This window comes from Poecilia formosa, unplaced genomic scaffold, assembly GCF_000485575.1.
Source record: "Poecilia formosa unplaced genomic scaffold, Poecilia_formosa-5.1.2 Scaffold68, whole genome shotgun sequence".
NCBI classification, from domain to species: Eukaryota; Metazoa; Chordata; class Actinopteri; order Cyprinodontiformes; family Poeciliidae; genus Poecilia; species Poecilia formosa.
The window spans coordinates 201233-220575 of record NW_006800007.1 but is presented as its reverse complement, the minus strand read 5'-3'; the positions used below and the strand labels follow the sequence as shown (position 1 = coordinate 220575).

The 19343-nt window shown below is 35.1% G+C and overlaps 1 protein-coding gene across 2 annotated transcripts in view; it reads left to right on the top strand.

The window, feature by feature from the left end:
• The window catches only part of htr4 (5-hydroxytryptamine receptor 4), a 90316-nt gene that overhangs the window by 33578 nt on the left and 37395 nt on the right, over nucleotides 1-19343 (top strand). For both annotated transcript variants that reach the window (XM_007555034.1, XM_016672931.1), the window contains exons 3-5: nucleotides 1555-1755; nucleotides 12426-12579; nucleotides 16398-17005. In XM_007555034.1, the coding sequence (XP_007555096.1) occupies nucleotides 1555-1755; nucleotides 12426-12579; nucleotides 16398-17005 (963 nt within the window). The remainder of the gene's footprint in view (nucleotides 1-1554; nucleotides 1756-12425; nucleotides 12580-16397; nucleotides 17006-19343) is intronic.

Below are 19343 nucleotides of genomic sequence, written 5' to 3'. Positions count from 1 at the left end.
AAGTTGATCCTAATTAATAGTAAAGTGGAGGACACTCTGGTGTGGAAGAGGTCATTTGTCTATGTTTAGGGAACTGTTAAGGTCTTTTGAGACTTTCTGTGCTATATTTGATCTTACTCAGCTCCTGTTAAATCCACAGTTGTTTTGTAAGATAGATGTGGTTAAAATAAATTGTTTCAAGAGACATTTAGCAATGTCATACACAGTGAGTTAGTTGCAAGGTTTAAATGTCTTTCTGTTTTGTAATGTTATAACCAAACCTCCGACACAAAGTTGATGTATAATTGAACATTTTGAAGCCAATGTATCATTTTTCCATTCACTTCACAAATCTGTGGTGAGCACTAGTGTTCAGCTCCTTTGAGTCAATACTTAAATAGATAGATAATTAAATAGATGATTAAACAATATTTCACATTAATTAAATCTTTGGTGGTATGTCTTTGCACATACTACACAATTTGTTTCTAAATGTCTGCATATCTAGAAACTGAAAAATGTTACCTTTTTTTAATTGCACATTTTGTTTTATGTGAAGTTTAGAGACTTTATTTTTGATTTATTTTTTCTATTGATTCATCTGGCAAGAGCAACCTCTTGCACACATGTACTGTACCCTCAGTGGTAAACTGCCAGAAGACATCTTCTGGCTTTCTTTCAGCGATGCCCGAGTTTTATTTAGGCATGTATGAGATAACGGGGAAAACTCAAATTCAGAATTTTATTGAAAAATATTAAATGTCACTCTGCTTACTTTACAGTTTAATACTACTTTGTGCTAAAGTCCTTTAAAAATAGATTAGTTTATGGTTGTAATATGTCAACATGTGCATAAGTTTAAAGGTTAAAAATACTTTTCAAATGCAAAGTAGATATTACATTATTCTCAGCAGTGTTAACTTGCTTCTCGACAGTTCTCTGAATAACATCTTTTTCCATTTATTTAACAGGGTAAGTAATCTGTTTAGGCTTTCTTTTTAGCTTTTTTTTTATTGAATAAACAATTATTATTTTTTTTTATTTTAAACTGAACTATGTGATTTTGATTTTTCCTGAAAAATACAAATTAATTTAAAAAAAAAATCGGCTTAATGAAAAATAAAACAACCGTTTCTTTTTAGTTTATTTTTGGGGGTAGATTTTTGTCACCACTAAAGCTTCTTTTGAACTGTTTCCCTGTTTTTCTGTAATTACATTTAATTTGTTTGTTTAGTTTCTCCCAAAGCAGCATAAATAGGAAACACTTACAATTCTTTGTTCATTACAGAACAATAAGGCAATAATTGAGGGGCCACTGATTGTGGCCCCTCAATTTACACATTATTTATTCCTGTTTTGACAATGGGTTTTGCACTTAATTTTGTTCTGGTTAGATTAAACAAAACAAAACAGTATGAAAAAAGTATGAATTTAAACTTGAAGTTTTAATAATTTTATCCTTTTGACTGACCATTTGATCCATAATTTTGTCATATTGACCCTTGAAATTGACAGTTCTATTCTGTTTAATGATTGTTCATATTTTATCTCTTTTTTTTATTTCTCCTCCAACAGGAAAATCAAGACCAACTATTTCATTGTGTCTCTGGCATTTGCTGATTTGCTTGTGTCAGTGCTGGTGATGCCGTTTGGTGCCATCGAGCTGGTCCACCAGCACTGGATCTACGGCGAGACGTTCTGTCTGGTTCGGACGTCGTTGGACGTTCTTCTGACAACCGCGTCTATTCTCCACCTCTGTTGCATCGCTCTAGATAGGTGAGGATGTTGTGTGCACACTGGGCAAACTCACACACACCTTTCAGTGTTCTACAGATAAAATAAGATGCCATACAGAGACAGTGTAAGTTCCTAGGTACTAAAGGCATTGTGCCAAAATGTTAAAGGCTAGAGGTAAGAGGGAAAAGTAGATTTAGGACTGAATAGACTTAATTACCATCCATGCTCCTCAGAGACAAATGTTCATAATAAATATTCCCCAGTATAGTCTTATTTTACAGGCAGAATTTTATTTCTGTGGCTTTGGTTTGTAAAAAAGCATTTTGTTTATTGGGATTATCAACACTTTGGTGCAACATCATCACTATATCTTATTATTGTAGCAATATTGATTTTTCAGACTATTATTTCAGTATGCTAACCATGACAACTGTAGATTACAGCGTATTACAACTGCATATTTTTGTAATAATATATTTATGTTACATTTTCTAATTCTTCTCAAAAACACATCACACATCACATCACAACATCACATCACAACACAACACATCACACATCATTATTAAGTGAACATTTGTGCTAACAAATTTGAGAAGTACTGAATAAAAGAGAATAAAAATAAATAAAAATAAAAACTGAAGGAAGATTTAGCTGAACTGACTTTCAAACAAAGTCTGATTCCTAAGAATCAGGAGTAGAATGGGGATGGTATGTGGGTGGCTCACATCAGCTAATAAGAACCAAGGACAATTTTCAGCTAAGACAAGCTACGGATGAGGAAATGATCTTTTCATAAATTTTCCTTGCTGGAGGAGCTTTGTCATCTTTTATACGAGCAGCTGCCTTCACATACTGGCACAGCAGTGCTTCCATTTCTAGTTTATAGCAAAACAATTACCACAATTTCCTTGTAAATCATGTCACATCTTCCTGTGAATCCAATTTCCTTTCTTAGTGTAATTGGCTGCCTGTTTGGGTGTTTTTGTTGGAGCTTTTATCTTTGTGCTATTAAGGAACAAGATGTATTGTCTTTCCACATCATCCAGTATTTCACTCTTGAATTCATTTTCTGTTTTACTTGCCCTTTTCTTCTTTAACTATGACATGCAGATGCTTTTCATCTGAATATTGCACAGTAAACACTCAAAGTAAGACCTCAGACATGTCAAAACAGTTTTAAAAATCATCAGTTATTTTAATTTAAAAACAAAATGGAAAAACTGTTTTTGGTTTAACATGTGCACTGAAACCTGATCCTGTTCCTTGAAATGACAGGTCTATTCTGTCTAGTGACAGGTCGGGCTTTTCCTTATCCAGTTCCTCTGCTGTAGTAAGAGTTGAAGTTCCCAAGCTTTGCTTGTTCTCATTGTCCCAAGTCAAACAAGTGAAAATAAAAAAAAAAAACTTTTTTTGTAAATATGAAAGACTTACAGAAATAGAGCATGAAAGAATATTCTTATGTAAAACTGCAGGATTTGACCATGAGCTAATGAAGATGTCCTTTAAGCCTTTGAAGCAAAACCTAAGTGTGACTCTAAGTAGAGGTCTAAAAATATTCAAGACACACAGATATATTAATATTAATGAATAACAAAAACTGGCACTGGCAACTGGAACAAGCTTCATCAGATTTAATGCTATGTTTTGCTTAATCTCTCTCAATCAGAGTCTTTTGGAACCAATACTTACTTCTTCCCTGTGCAGAAATGTCTGAGTTTGATCATTTATTACTGATGCTTCAACAATGACTTTTTCCTATTAGATGAACAATTTGTTTTGACATTCATTTTATTGCATCAGGTAAACTCATCTGAAACATGATGTTAATTTTCAGAAATAGTGCTCCAAAAATCAAAAATATGTTAAGTTTTCATAAAGAGGCTGCAAAAAGTTAGTTCTGAAAACTCAAGAATACAGGGTTCTTTATATAACAACCTACAGATTTAGTTTTTCTTTCAGACCTGAGTTGAATGGTGCTTAATTTAAAGATTAATCACTTTGCACAGCAGCATACAATCCGCCACAGATTGCATCCTTCTTTACCACATTGAAGCACCGATTAGAACAATACATTTCAAGCATTTGTGTAGCTTCAGAGACGATCTTGTTGAGAAAATAATCATCTCCTCATTGAGTTGGGCAGTATTCCCAGAGGTGTTTTATTTAGTTTAACTAAGGACTGAAATCCTTTTAGGATCTTGTGAACTTTGATGTTTATTTTAGTGAAGTAGGTCAGACAAACATCTTGAGGCAGAAACTGTTGGTTCAACCGCATGCTAGTGATGTTTTCTGTTTAAAAGAAAAAAAAAACAAGCACAATTTTATTATTATTATTAATATTATTATTTTAGTTGAAGCTCATAAATCTTTTGGTTAAACTTTTTGCTCCCTTTATACTATTCAGTGCAGAACATTGGATAGGTTGGCAAATGGATGTTTAATAAAGTCGTTCAGCTCACAGACTGTTTAGGACTGATGACAAGGCCGTGGCTTGGAGCAAGGTCTTATAGATGGTAATAAAAGCGCAAAGGCATTTTCTCTGACATGCAGCTCTACCCTGAAGGCACAGATAATGATAAAACATATCAGTGGAAACCACTGAGTTGCTCTGTGAGGAAAAAACTGGGGTTAAGTGCTTTAGGTGAGAAGCTTTTGATCACATATAATTTGAAGTATATTCTGAATTTCAAAACTGATGTGAGGTTTTGGGTCGAAGTTGTCCAAGAGGCAGAGAGGCTTGACATTATTATTTCAGGAAGAGCAGCTTGCTCAGTGATTAAATAAAACTAAACATCTTGTTTATCCATCTCCTAGAAGAAGTGATGTAATTACCAGTGAGAAGCAAAAATCAAATATGCTTTACTAATTGAGCAAACAAACAATATACATATATTATACATGTATGTATACAAAATAAGTTGTTTCACATTTAATCACAGAATACTTTGCAATTTATAATAGTTATTTCACAGTGCATCGGTTCAGGTCATTATTTAAATTAATTTAAAGAGCTTTCTGTCTAAGGAAGTCCAGCAGATTGCCTTGACTTGCAGCATTGCCTCTTCCTGAACAACCATGTAGCGTCAAAAAGCAATCAATTAAGTTGAGTAGTTGACTTTTACAGAAATGTATACAGAAATCCTTCATAGCAGGCATAGATTAGCGATAGTGGAGAAGAAAAAGTTCAGTTTTTAACACATGATTCAGTTTTTCTTATTTTCTTGTGCTAACATATTCACCTGGATGGAAGAGACTCTGGCTTTAATATCAAGGATGTGCGTTTTATAAATGATATGGTAAGGTCAATGTGCAATGTGGCTTTAAACAAAAAAAAAAAAAAAAAGAGAGAGAGAAAGTGGAATCTGTTCACCGTAGAGAAAACCTGTGATTGATTTCTGACAGGTAGAGTGGTGGCTCAAAGATCAAGCCTCTAGACAAATTTTCACACTCTGCATTGTGGGCTGCCAGCTGCCACAGGTTTATCAGAATAGCCAAGAAAATATTAAAAAAACTGTTATCTAGAGGCCTGACCTCTGCTCCTGTGGAAAACCAGGCTCAAGAAGCACATTTTGGACGCAAACCACAATTTCAGTCGTCTGTGTGCTTATCCATTAACTTCAGAGGGATGGAGCATGTGTTTATAACAGACTTTAAGACAGCCTGTTTACCATCTGGACAGTATTTATATTTGTCTGAATCTGTTTTTTTGCAGTTGTGCTTTAAAAAGCAACTATTGCAATAGCCCTATTTATGTTCAAAAGGTTTTCAGCTGCTTAATAAAATGAACTGCTCTTATCTCAGCTTTGCCAAGGTAAATCTCTGTTTTAAGCACCATAATTGATAAATGTTGATGTATTTATTTTTATATCAGCAACTGCTTCATGATGTTCCAACCTAAAATAATCTAAATGTTTTAGAGCTTCAGGTGTCAACTGAATGAAATGCATGGAAATACCGTTTTCAACATGTTTATGTTTTAGAGACTGATGGGGAAGAAGGATGTTGTTGTCATCTGCAGCTTCCAGCTTCCTAAACAAAACAGTCAATGAAGAAAGAAAACATTTATCCTCTGCTTATAGTAAATCTTTAGGGAAGCATATAGTGATGCATGACAAAGAAGAAGGCAAGAGACTTTTAAATGTATCACGTAAAGATGCACATTTTTTACATTCACAAAACTGTGTAAAGCCTGGAACACAATTAAAAAATAATCATGTTGCAAGTGCAAGTAGATGTTAAAATAATCAGAGATGAAAAATAGAGAAATTATGTCTTACTTTCTTGAAGCCTAAATTGATATAGATAGATGTGTTCTATCTATACTTGTTTTGTTATAGGAAATACAACTTTCTTTCAAAAATCTGCATCTTCAGCTACACAATCTGGTACGGTTTCATATGGTGTGTTCATAAAATCAGGGGTAAGATTTTATTACATTACATTATAGTCTTGTTTTCTTATCTTTTCAATAACTAAATTATTGAATATTAATTCCCTTATGTTAAATCTACTATGTGGGTCGATGAAACACATTTGGTGAGCCAGTATAGGTATCTGAAATCTGGAACACATGATCAAATTAAATACAAACTTTAGATATATTACCATCAAACGAGTGAGTTTAATGTCAAGTTTTGAAAAACTAACTAAAGTACCAAATGATAAACAAAATGAAAAGATAAACAAAATGTGAGTGCCATGAAAGCAATGACAGCAAAGTTATTGTGTAGTTCGTCAAAGAAAAGTGAAGTAAGGATATAAACACTCAGAAGCTTCTGCTTTATTCTTCATCACTTGGCTGACAAACAACAAAGGTTTTCTTTGTAAGTGTGACAAAGAAAACAAAAAAGTCACACTGAAAGAATGAGAAGAAAAAAGAGAAGGGAACTGAATAGTAGCATGAAATAAAACTGAGCAGCTGCAAATAAAGCTTCTTATTCATAATTTAAGCTGACGATCCTGAAAAAGCCTCTGAATAGAGGCTGAAAATAATTGCTGCAAGCAGGATGCACCAACATAAAGGCATTCAGTAGTAAAGTAGCTAACTCAGAGATATTCACAACATAAAGCAGAAGAAAATCAGGAAATGAGCATTGAGAATAAAAGAGTCTTTTAAGAGAATAGAAATATAACTGCATACTCACTGGAGTATCTGTTTTGTCCTGATGAAGTGATATAGCAAAGTAAAATGCTCATTTGTGCTGCCTAACCAGCTTTTTGTCTTTACAAACATTGAAGACGAATGCTGTTTACAGCATGTTATGGTGTAGAGCACAATTAAATAAAGTAGAAGCAATTCTGTTGGATAAAAGATTAATACTTTGTCTAGTACTTATTTTATATTTTCATACAGGCATATTTCCGAAAGACATTATATTGGTAAATATTCAAACAGCCATGCCATGCCCCAACGTTAAAGGGTAAGATATTTAAAATCTAGCACCTTACGGATCACACTGGACATTTCCAATAGCCCACATTTAACTAAACATCAAAGCATTCATCATAATCTTCTGTTTCCATTAACTAACCAAAATGCCTATTTGTTAGGATTTATCACACTGCTCCAAAATCAGGTACGTTTCACATTTTAACGTGATGATGGTGGATATCTTACGCTCAGTTGTGACAAACATTATTACATGCTCATAGAGTCACGCTAACATCAGTACTGCATCAAAGTTTACACATTATTGATGAAGTTTATGACTCATACAAGTGTATAAAAACAAGGTTTCCACATGTAGCACTGAACTTTTTGGATCTAAAATCTAAACACTAAAGTACTGTAACTTCATTTGACGTTCTCTGAAATACTATTCGCAAATGTTCATTAATCTTTGCAATGTACAGCAGTAATGCAGAAAATTAAAGCAATGCAGTTTTGTTTACTTCCAGATAAGAATAATTACTATGTTGTGCATGGCGTTCTGAATTCTAATCTGTAGACAGTTGTCCTTTGCAGATGTCACATGTGCTGCTGCTGCATGCGAATGTAGAGCACAGCAGTACACTTTGGGTTTGGCTGGTCTCAGAAACCAGCTTTCAAGTAAATAATGTCAGAATAAAAATGTCAGAAATAAACAGAGCGACGTGTTTTGCGGATCAAAGGGAGGAAGGGGCCATTTAAAGTGCCCGTGGTCATGACATGCTGCCATTCAACTGTACTTTGTCTGCTTCTAATCTTACTCAGGCTAATGTGTTGAAGAATAGGAATGTGCTCCTCTGTCCACATCTAATTCCTTTCTGTGAGCACTTAAGCTGCGGGGGTTTGCTGGGATACAGCGTGCTGGAAGTCGCGTGTGTCTGTGGATCTGGACACTTGTATTGACAAAATTCAAGGACTCACATTTGCAGTCTTGAAGGGGAGTTCTGTCATTCAGACCTGCACATCCACCATTAAAGAATCAATCTGCAACCTTTCAACACGACTACTTTGGGAATTTAAAGAGAAAAAGGGCCTCTTGACCTTTTTTTTTCTTAATGCCACAGCACATGGAGACCACACACAGTACACACAAGCACTCCAGATTACTGATGGCTGTGAAATGCCACGCACTGCAAGTAGGTAATGAGTTAGGATCACAGAGGAGCAGGCAGGGAAGCATCCACAGTGACTGACGATGGCATAAACTGGATTAGCTCTAATGCTCCTGCAGCAGAGCATAGTGTTCACTCAGCCTCCTGAGGAAAGGCAAAGGTTAAAAAAATGTATCAGCTCAGCCTCTGCGGAAAATAAATTTATGAGCTAGATGTCAAAACTTTCTTTTAAAATGTTCCCAAGCTTAATCAGATATTCATGTGGTATTTTTTAAAAATGAAATAATTGGGATTTGTTGTGCTTTGAGATAGAATAGCAGCAGCAGCACAACCAAGATAAATAAAAAAATACATATTTTTGCTTATCCTTTATTTTCTAGAAGGTAGCAACATTATAATAATTTTCTCAACTGTTGATATGATCAATACAAGATTTTTACTTTAACTTGGACTTATTCCCTTCATTAAAACAATACAAGCGATAGTTATTTCTTGTAGAAGCATGATTTCAGATGATTTCAGACTGAATCCCTCATAATTTACTACAATACTTGTCTTACGTAATTCAAGAAAGTGAAGTGAAGTGGTCATCTTCCCAGTAAGGAATTTTACTTCATTTTTTTTTTTTTTTAAGATTTGGGGTTGACTAAAACATGAGAAAAATTTGAAAACTAATATCTGATTTTTGGCGCAAAAAAAAAAGATCTTAAAATGAATAACAACATTGATGGGATTTTTTTTTGCTATGTGTAACACAATTGACAGCATAACCCACATTTGGCAGAGGAACTAAACTAGATAGTTCTCTCATGTAAAATCCTTCATGTGGGGCTTGCAGACATCACAGTGGGCTGATGTTTCAGCTGGGCATGGATGGTGATTGTGGAGGCTTTGGACTTCAGCATTCAATATACATACCTCCATGTTTATGCAAGATTGAGTAGGGGGGACAACAAAACTAGGAGAGATACTCAGACATACCTTTCCTCAGATGCTCGATCAATCTCATTTTAGAAAATCCCAAGACTTTCCCTGACTGTAAGGGACATACCATCCTGCTGATCTGAACAGACTCTGCCCAAGAACACCACAAACAGGAGAGCAACCCACATGGCAAACCACCAACTCTTTGTGCTAAGAATCAGGTCATGGTTCTTTCTTTTGGTCTTACAAAACTCTTTCTAAGCATTCACTATTCCACAACGAGGAAACATGCCACACTAATTAGTGAAAGCATTAGAAGTGAGCCTCAGGGTCAATATTTCAGCGTTAGCACAATATCTAAATGTAGCCCGTTGTCCTAAGACACATAGGTTTTTAGTTTTAAAATATTACATCCATCGTATACCGCCCAATGGCTTCAAAGAACCTGCTTGTGTTTTTAAATGTGAAAGGATATTTGTAGATGATGCTGTCTGTAGTGAGTATACCTTAAACCATAGCTGAGTACAAGAAAAATCTGATTTAAACTAAAATAACCCCCTTAGCAGATGTATTCCACCTGCACATATTTTCACCCATGTTGCACGTCATACCTTCCTCTATATTTATTTTTGCTGCAAAAATACACAATACATGCACTGATGTGGATGAATCAGTGCACATTTAAATACTGTGCCACACATGTGATGCAGTTGGACATTATTTTTGGCATAGCTGGAATGTTCAAAGGCCCACACAAATAACCTGTTTGCAAATATACGCCTAGGCATTGAAACATCAGGTCAGAAAGTTTAGCCGGTTGACTTTGTCAGTTTCCTGTAATCTGAGGACAGTTAAGCTCCGGCTTCTTTGCACAAACAAACACTCCCACATGCAGACATGAAGGAGATTTGTTACAGTATGCGTTCATCTCATAAACCCTCTTCTGTTTATTCACTTTTTTTTATCTTAATGTATTTTTGTCTCACTTGTTTTATTTTGTGTATTTAATATTAATATGGCTTCCAGCAATCTGTTTCCTCCTTCCTTCCTTCACATAATTATCTAATATGTTTGCATTTTTATTCATCCTTTCCAGATAAAGTGTAGCTATTTGCATGCCACTGACTGATCGCATGCTCTCTGGGTTTGAACTATACTCTGAACCTTTCTGCGTGAAGTTTGCATGTTTTCCCATTCTGAGGGTTTTCTGTGGGTACTCTGGCTTCCTCCAACAGACTAAAGACATGAATCCAATTAACTGTCCTTTAGTTATGACCAAGGACAGCCAAGGTTGTCTGTCCTGTGTCTTTCTGTAATAAACTGATGACCTGTACGAGGTATAAACAGTAACTGCTGAGGATATTAAGTAGTAGTACGAGGAGGAGGATTGAACAAGTATAGAAAAGGATAGATAGTAGAAGTTATATTGTACACAAAATCTCTAAAGCACAGATTTTATCAGCCAGATGATGAAACAACATATAAAGGTAGATGATGAAAAATTAACTACATTGTAGTAATAAAGCCGATGTAGATTTACAGCTGATGGGAATGCATGCTTGGAGAATTTGAGCATTGAATATACGATGGCAGTTTCAGGGCTTTTGCTTTTATTTTAAATACGAAAAAATAGCTAGTAATAACTGCTAATAAACATGTTGCCTATGATGTTTGAGTGTTTTTATAATGTGCATTTTCTTCTTTGTTTAGTTATGAACCCAGGTCACTAAAGTTTGATTGTCTGATGGATAAGAAAGACACTAAAATTTTGGAACTGTTTTTTTAATTTAAGCATCTAAGCATCAGAAAAAGTAAGAGAGATAAGATTAAATTAAGAATATGAAAAATTTAATTAATTTATTCTCACTGAAATGCATAAAACTTTACACTGCAGCAAGATAAAGCTTGCAACACAACAAATGGATAAGTAGCAATGAATAAAAAGAAGTAAAAATCTAATCACAAACAAATCATATCAACATGTTCAGCTATCCGTAAAAATAGACTTATATTGTATACATGTCTGCACATGGTTGAAATCTGTAACATTAGATTTCAAACTGTGGTAGCAGAATTCCTTTACAAGCTCCAGAACTCCTTGCATCATAGTGATTCAATATCATTTTCTCCCCTCTATTAGCAGGTGTGCTCATAGTTCTGATCTTGTTCTTGTTTTTAACACAGCAAGTACATTATTCCAGCTGACAGAATTCCATGTAAAAATAGCCAATATCTGCTTTGTGTTGTACTTAGTTGTGGATAAACAGAACACAGTGACATCAGCTCTATTTTCAGTGAAGAATCATGTAGAAAGTTCAGAGCATGTCATATTCAGAATAAAATAATTTATCACTGGTAACATTAAAACAGAATTAAAATAATTTCTAAGTCAGAAGGTCTTTCCATCCACATATTTCAAATAATTAAAGCATGTCCTCTGTCCTAGAGGAGCATTTACCCACAATATGCAATAGAAACAGCAAACATCGTTTCTCTTGAATTCAAAATATTTTAAAACTACACAATCCTGAGGTTTTCATCTTGTTTAGCTGATTTTATTAATATATTTGAATGTAAGTGCTGTAAAACACTCAAATATTTTGTTTGCACACTAACACAATGATTATGTTTACAGAACATTTTAGATTTTTTTTTATCCTGTAAAAAATTACAACACTGCAGCAACCTAACTTTGACTCATCCAGAAAATATTGCTGCCCTAACCAAGTAGTTGATTCCCACTTGTTTAATCTGCAGGCTCTGCAGTGAAAACAGCTCAAATACACAAAATAATTCACAAGGTATATTAACTAAAAAATAAATAAGGACAGTAGAATTACAAAAACATCTAGGTTCAGACATGACAGTTGAATAAAATGTGTGGAATATGTTTTTTTTTTTTCAGTTTTAACTTTTCTGTGTAGAGATTTAATGCATTATGGGTATTGGCTTAGAATGTTTTTGCAAATTCATGGGAGCATAGGTTTGCTAATCATGCCAAGGAGCTAATTTAAAATATAGAATGATAAAGAAAATCAGAGCAGCACACTGCAACTTTTGGTATTTTCCATGAACAAAATACTTTTGATTAAAAGGCTGGGCTGGGATAAAACCTAATTTTCATACTTGTTAGTTTATTGGCAGCTTGATTTCTTCTGGCTGCTTCTGATGAACTGAAAAACCTGCTAAATCTTTTGATTTGAGCTGATGCAATTTTCCTCCCTGCAATAATCTCTCTGCAGGTACTACGCTATCTGCTGCAAGCCGCTGGTCTACCGGAACAAAATGACGCCCATGCGAGTGACTTTAATGATCGGTGGCTGCTGGGTCATTCCCACTTTCATCTCTTTCCTGCCCATCATGCAGGGCTGGAACAGCATCGGTATCGACCACCTGGTGAGTCGCAGGAGTTTGAGTTACAGATTGAAAAAGATTTATTTTAGATTTTTGGTTACTTAGTTATGTATTTTATTTATTGTCAAATATGTTGAACATCTCAGTGGGCAACAAAGCAATTGCGGGGAAACAAAGCTATAAAAAAAAATAATCGCAAATACAAGTCTTTCAGAACATTGTTTGTATAAGCGGTTAGTGTCCACATGCAACAATGAGATAAATTGTTGTCTCGTGGATCTTTGTTTACTAGACTGAAGAAATGCCTCATATGTTGCCATAAAAACAGCGTAAACATGCCAACAAATGAAACACCGACAGCACAGGCTGTCAGTTTTTGTTTCTTCAACTAAAATGTAAATGATGTGTTCTGAATGAAGTGTTTTGTTTTAGCAATATATTTTCTCAATTATTTAATTTGAAGAGCCGAAAGTTTGAACCAAAACATTTTTTTTTACTCTAGAATCAAAATGTTTTCTTGGAAGGAGGGTAGCATTTAAAAGCAGATTTTGTATTATTATTATATAAATGCTAAAGTTTAGCATTTAAAGTAACTTGTTGAAATGTACGTCTGGTTTTATATGGAGTACAGTAAGCATAGTTAAATATTCAAAGAGGTTTAAAAGGTTTCTATTTAAGGAAGTCAGTAACTCCACTGAATGGAGTTACTTGCACCATTTACTTCTGGACAAGCATGTAATGAGTAGAAAATCATTTGAATTTAGTTGCTGACTTTACAGCAATTCTTTAAACCGAGCATGTATGTAGCAGCAGTGGAGTGGAAAAACAAAGTCAACAGCAGAAAACTGAGAGCAAATCAGCATATTAGCTTTATGTTCCACAATGTTCGATAATTAAATGGAAGAAATAACCTAAAATAATTTAATAAAAGATCAAAAAGCACAAATGAAAAACAAAGCCCAAGCACCCAAGAATTGATTCTTTAGACAGACAGACAGACAGACAGACAATACTTTTTGTCAGGTAACACTGGCTACTCGATAAAATAATTTTCTAAACTTTATTTGTAAGTATGATTGAAAGACTTATCTGACAAATTAATTCAGGTTCTGTGTTAAAAATGCTACACACTGTTGCCAATACAGAAGTAAATCTCTCTAGCTCCTCCATCTTATTGCCAGCCGAAATCACGTCTGAGTTGCTCGTCAAGGGGGAGACTGGACCGCTCAGTTTGGCCAAAGTTTAGCCAAAGAACACATACACACACATATTTCATTCCCTTTTTTTCAAATACACACAAACATGAGTTTAGTGCAGCTGCAATCCAAAGTTAGCCCCATGCAGTGGCAGCAGATCTCTGCGGGTCTAATTAGAGCTGTTTGAATATTCTGTGAAGCCAGTCACTTTTGGCACAAACTAGAGCTTCTGAAACTCAGCAAAATAAACCAGGACTAAGGTGACAAGAGGCAGACTTTGCAACATCTCGGTAGTTGTTTGTGCTGTCCTATGTTATTGTTGTGGTTTTCAGGAATTCCTTGTATCTACTGACCAGAGAAGAGACGGTTTCACCTTCAATCCCAAGACAAGTCAACAAGTTTTGAGTCTGGTTTTGGACTCTGTAATGATGCACCACGAGACAACAGTAATTTAGCAGCTGCCAGACACTTTACTGAACTTACGTTGTAATTAAGTATTGGAGATATGACGCACTGTTGAGAATCCTTATACGATTTAGATTTCTCTTCAAGAATTTGAATATAAAACCATTTAAGAAGGATTAAATAAGGTTGATTTTTTTCCCTTTTTTTTACTGTGTTTTTACAGTTGTTTTTTAGTCGACCAAATAGAAAATCTGCCAGTTCCAATTCCATCAGCCATTACTAATTTAGAAGTTAGTCCTTCCTTGACACCACTCAAAGATGAGTGGTGTCATTTCATATGTCACCACTGTTCGTTGCTGGCTTTATCGCATGACTTCACATTTCCCGCGCATGCTTCTTGAAGCATCTGTTGGTTTGCAGCAGAGCAGATATGCATGTAGTGTACATCCAAGGTGAAGCTGTAAAGTTGGAAGTGCTATATCCTACTAATGGCTGTGTCCAATGAACAAGTTATTGTGTTTTATCCCGTTCATAACCCAACTCTCTTACTGCTGTGTCCCTTTAACCAAGAGATTCAACAGCGTTAACAGACACTGACAAACAAAATCTTTAAAATTTCATTTTTAAACAGACTATTTACTGAAAAGAAAGAAGCTTCCATCTGGGGATGGAGATTTATTTTTTATTCATCTCTTTTTCCTGAGCTGAGTGTACAACACAAGTAAAACAGATTTCACTTGGATTAATGCTGATGTGTGGAGGCTGGGTTGTAGTGAATGAACAGGGGAGAATGTGGAATTTTCAATGGATTGTTTCAAGTCTAAAGATGTCTTATACCACAGCAAATCACAGTTCAGAAGTTCAAGTTCTCATACTAAATATGCTTTACACTTTTGCTGTATTAAAGTAAAAGATAAAAGATTTAGTTACAGAATTAAATAGAAAAAAGTGATTCTCAGGTTCAAGCTCAAATAAAAAGAAATGGAATGAGGTGGAATGTACAAATTTAACTAAATTCATCAAGTATATAACTGCCCTTACTTAACAAAGTAGGAGTTTACAGACTAATCAATCCTTGATTACTCTTACATAATCTCTCAATATAATCTGCAATCTTTGGTTATGCTTCTCTTCAGCTAACCCTGCATTTCTTTTGTCTGAGATGCACCAGAGACAGTAGATTTTTGTTTGGTTAATTACTTCTGCTTTTATTTGGCCAGACATTTTGAATTATCATGCAAATGCACCTATTTTACATGCTCAGTTAAAGAGTAGAAAAGAAATACCCTTCATTGTCCCACATTGGGGATATTCAGGTGTAAAAGCATACATCATACCAGCAGAAGTATTATTTAAGATGTGTAAAACTGCAAATAACAGCTAAAATATAAAATACCAGCAGGGATGGAAGCACTTATTGATTATGGTAGAAGCAGTATGTAGAGCAGCTGCTGCTGGGAGGAAGGATCTACGATAATGCATCTTTGTGCACTCAGGATGCAGCAGTCTGTCACTGAAGGTGTTTTCTGTTAAACCAGATTTTTCTTCAAAATCTCCTGGGTTTTAAGGTGTAATGAAACTATGAAAAATCATACAATTTTAACTGTGTTTCCTGGGCATTTGGAAGAAAAACAGGCCTGAATCTCTATTACACCAGACCCATGCAGAGTGTTTATTACTGAGAATCTTAGTGTTAGTCTCTTCTGATAAACACCCTGACAGAAAGCTGCACAGCTTACATTTATATGACCAATTAAAATAAGTTATATATGCATCTTTATGCAACAAGATACTAAGCAAGAACACTATACAGAGGTATGTCACTAGCAAAGAAAATTGTATAGCATGCCATGTTTTTAAATAAACCAGACAACGAAAACTTTGACAACATAAAAGGAAAATTCGGATACACCAAAACTCATCTGTGCCATATACGTCATATTATGGCAAAGTTTCTGTCTGACAAATTGCAAGAGAAGACAGTGTTCAACATAACTGGTGACAATACGTCGACAAATAACTCAAACCATGCAGTCTCCCCCCTCAGCAATCCATACTGAGAGAGGAGTATGAATTTATTCTTACTTTCTTTTGCAGTTTACGTGCTATGAGGGGCTAAAAAATGAAAGGAAGTTTTTAAAATAGTTCTGAATTTCATAAACATTTGTAAAGCATTTTATTCTTCAAAACTATCAATATCTAATTTTAAAATTTACGTTATCTGATTTTTTTCATGTATTTTGTTCATGTATTTCCCAGATTGAGGAGAGGCGCCACAATGGAAGCAGCAACTCCACTTCTTGTGTTTTCATGGTCAACAAGCCATACGCCCTCACCTGCTCTTTGGTGGCCTTCTACATCCCTCTGGTCCTCATGGTGCTGGCTTACCAGAGGATCTACATCACGGCTCGCGCACACGCCCTGCAGATCAGCATGCTACAGCGGGCAGGCGGGGCTGGGGCCTGCACTCCTGGTACCTCCGGTTCAAGCCCAGGAGTGGGTGCGACTTCAGAGTCTGCTGACCATCAACGCAACCACCGCATGCGAACAGAAACAAAAGCAGCAAAGACTCTATGCATCATTATGGGATGTTTCTGCCTCTGTTGGGCACCATTCTTTGTCACCAACGTGGTGGACCCATTTATAGGCTATACAGTGCCCGAACAGCTGTGGACCGCCTGCCTGTGGCTAGGTTACATAAACTCCATGCTCAACCCCATTCTCTACGCCTTCCTCAACAAATCCTTCCGCCGTGCCTTCCTCATCATCCTATGTTGCGGGAGGAAGAGGTATCGCAGGCCATCCATCATGGCAACAGGCACAACCTGCACAGCCACGCAGATCAACGGTTCAACACATGTACTCAAGTAAGTTCTATAAACCATTTTATTTTGTGAATATACCTGAGGCATCAAGCAACAGAGGATTTATATTAAAATTTATGTAATATGTAAACTTTAAGACATGCATTTTTTGGAAGGTTTACATCATGAAACACATACATTCATTTATTTTAGAGCCCTATTAGCAATAGGTTTATTATTACTTTAAAACATTGAAAAAAACTGTTGTTGGAATGTCATTTAACAGTTTAAAACAATCACATGTTTGAAGAAGAAACAGACTGAAAATTATGAGGAACTTCCTAATTTTTAAATATTGAATTAAAAGGTTGAGTTGTCGAGTTACAGCACATCTGGTCATTTAAAGCTGCCTTTTATGACTACAGTATATAATTTTTGTACCAAAAGTATAACACCTACATAACATGCATTGACGCTAATCAGCACTGACAAAAGCAAAATATTAGGTCCTATGTTGTCAGTGGAACTATTTAATTGTTTCTTACAGGTGAATTTATAATTTAATATCTTATATTTCTACCATATGTCTTTGCTTTGGTAGTCTTATACAATTTACAAAAAGACATTAGTGTGTTGTCTGATCTTAAAAACTTGTTACTGTTGACATCAGGATAATACAATTTGCAAACATGAGTCATCTGCTGTGAGAACAAACCAACTTCTGTCCAGGTGTTATGGAGATGAGTTTAATTCCATAAGAATTTCTCCTAGTCCCTATGGGTTTAAATGATCATTATTCTCTAAACCTGTGACTTGGAGCTCATGTTTCACGCTGATAAGGACATTATGTTCAGGATACTCCCCAGTTGCCAGTTAAGTGTTTTTCCATCCGTCTTTATGTCTCGATAAGAATCGTATCTTTGTTCATGAATGGCAGTGTGTCACTTTAGCCTTTTCATGTCATCTTCATCCGGTTTATGCTGACAGAGATTAATCGCACATGTAAAGTGTAGATGTAATAAAACAGTAACAAAAAAGGCATTTTGTAACCTTTGATCTCATCGAGGGTTTAATCATGTACTCTCTTTTTTACTTTTTCATAATTCACTTTTCAAATCTGTGTCCATTAAATAATTATTTGTGTCTCAGTGAATGTCATATTTACATACTGCATAATCCTCTGGCATGGGAAGATAATGCGTCTTATATAATCTCCATCTGGTTGAATTACCTCTATTGGGAGGAGTTAGTTTATGAAAATGGCCTCAGATTATAAGGAAAAGGTACATGCAAACAAAACAAACCTTTTCTGGTTATTATACTAATATTTTCTGATTAATATAGTCATATCCATTCTTTTAAGAATAAATATTATTGTGAGGTTTGTATCTAATTATTGTTGTGCGGCCCAGTGTTACACAAAAGCTTTAGAATGTTTTTCAGTGGCTTATTATGTAAATGTATTATTTTATAAGTGGATAAATATTATTCAGTTAACTGTTGAATTTATTTGGTAATTAGATTAATTAGTGGAATGTGCTGACATTCAAGAAGAGCACAGTCACCTTCATTTGTTACACAGTTAACTATTCAGGTGCTTCTCGATAGTGAACACTACATTTTCTTATGTTAAAAAACTTCTAACATTATTGCGTTGCAATTATTACATTATTGAGAGGAGGGATTTCAGCTTTTGTTACTTGCATTATGGTTCAAGCCTCGCCCGGTTACGATGAAATCTGTGTGGAGCAGTGAGGATTTTTCAAGGCAATACAGATTTCTGGATATGTTTTAAGTCCTACTTGCTGATTATTTTCAGAGGAAAAAATATGCCATAGGTTTTCTGATGAAGTGAGTGGTTTTGATGCAACAGAAAATGAGGAAATCACAAGATAATTATTTTTTTCTGCATCATACAATGTATTCTTAAGGATTATCAGTTTTCATGCCAACATAAGTACATCAAGTTAAAGGCAAATGGTGGCAGTTTTTTTGTTTTTTTGTGTTGATGCACTTAATCCACTTTAAAAATTCAGATTTTAAAGTGTTTCTTTCTATTTGACCTGTTGGTCACTGATTTCAAGTGATTAAGCAAAAATAATCAACTGATTTTTTTTTTTTTTTTTTTTTTTTTTTTTTTTTGCAGCTTTAGGCATGTAATATTTCCACACGCTAGATATTGAACTACTGTGAATTTCCATTCATGGTTTCTTCCAGAGATTACCTGTGTTACCTGGCAACACTCAATGTGATATCATCTATTCAGTTGTCGCCAGGCTGCAAACATTACACCTCAGTGCATCTGTGGAAATCCCTAGAGGCTTCAATGATTCCTTGGTCCTGCTTCACTTAGATTTTCCTAATCCTTGTAATGCCAGTATTTAATCCAAATATATATATA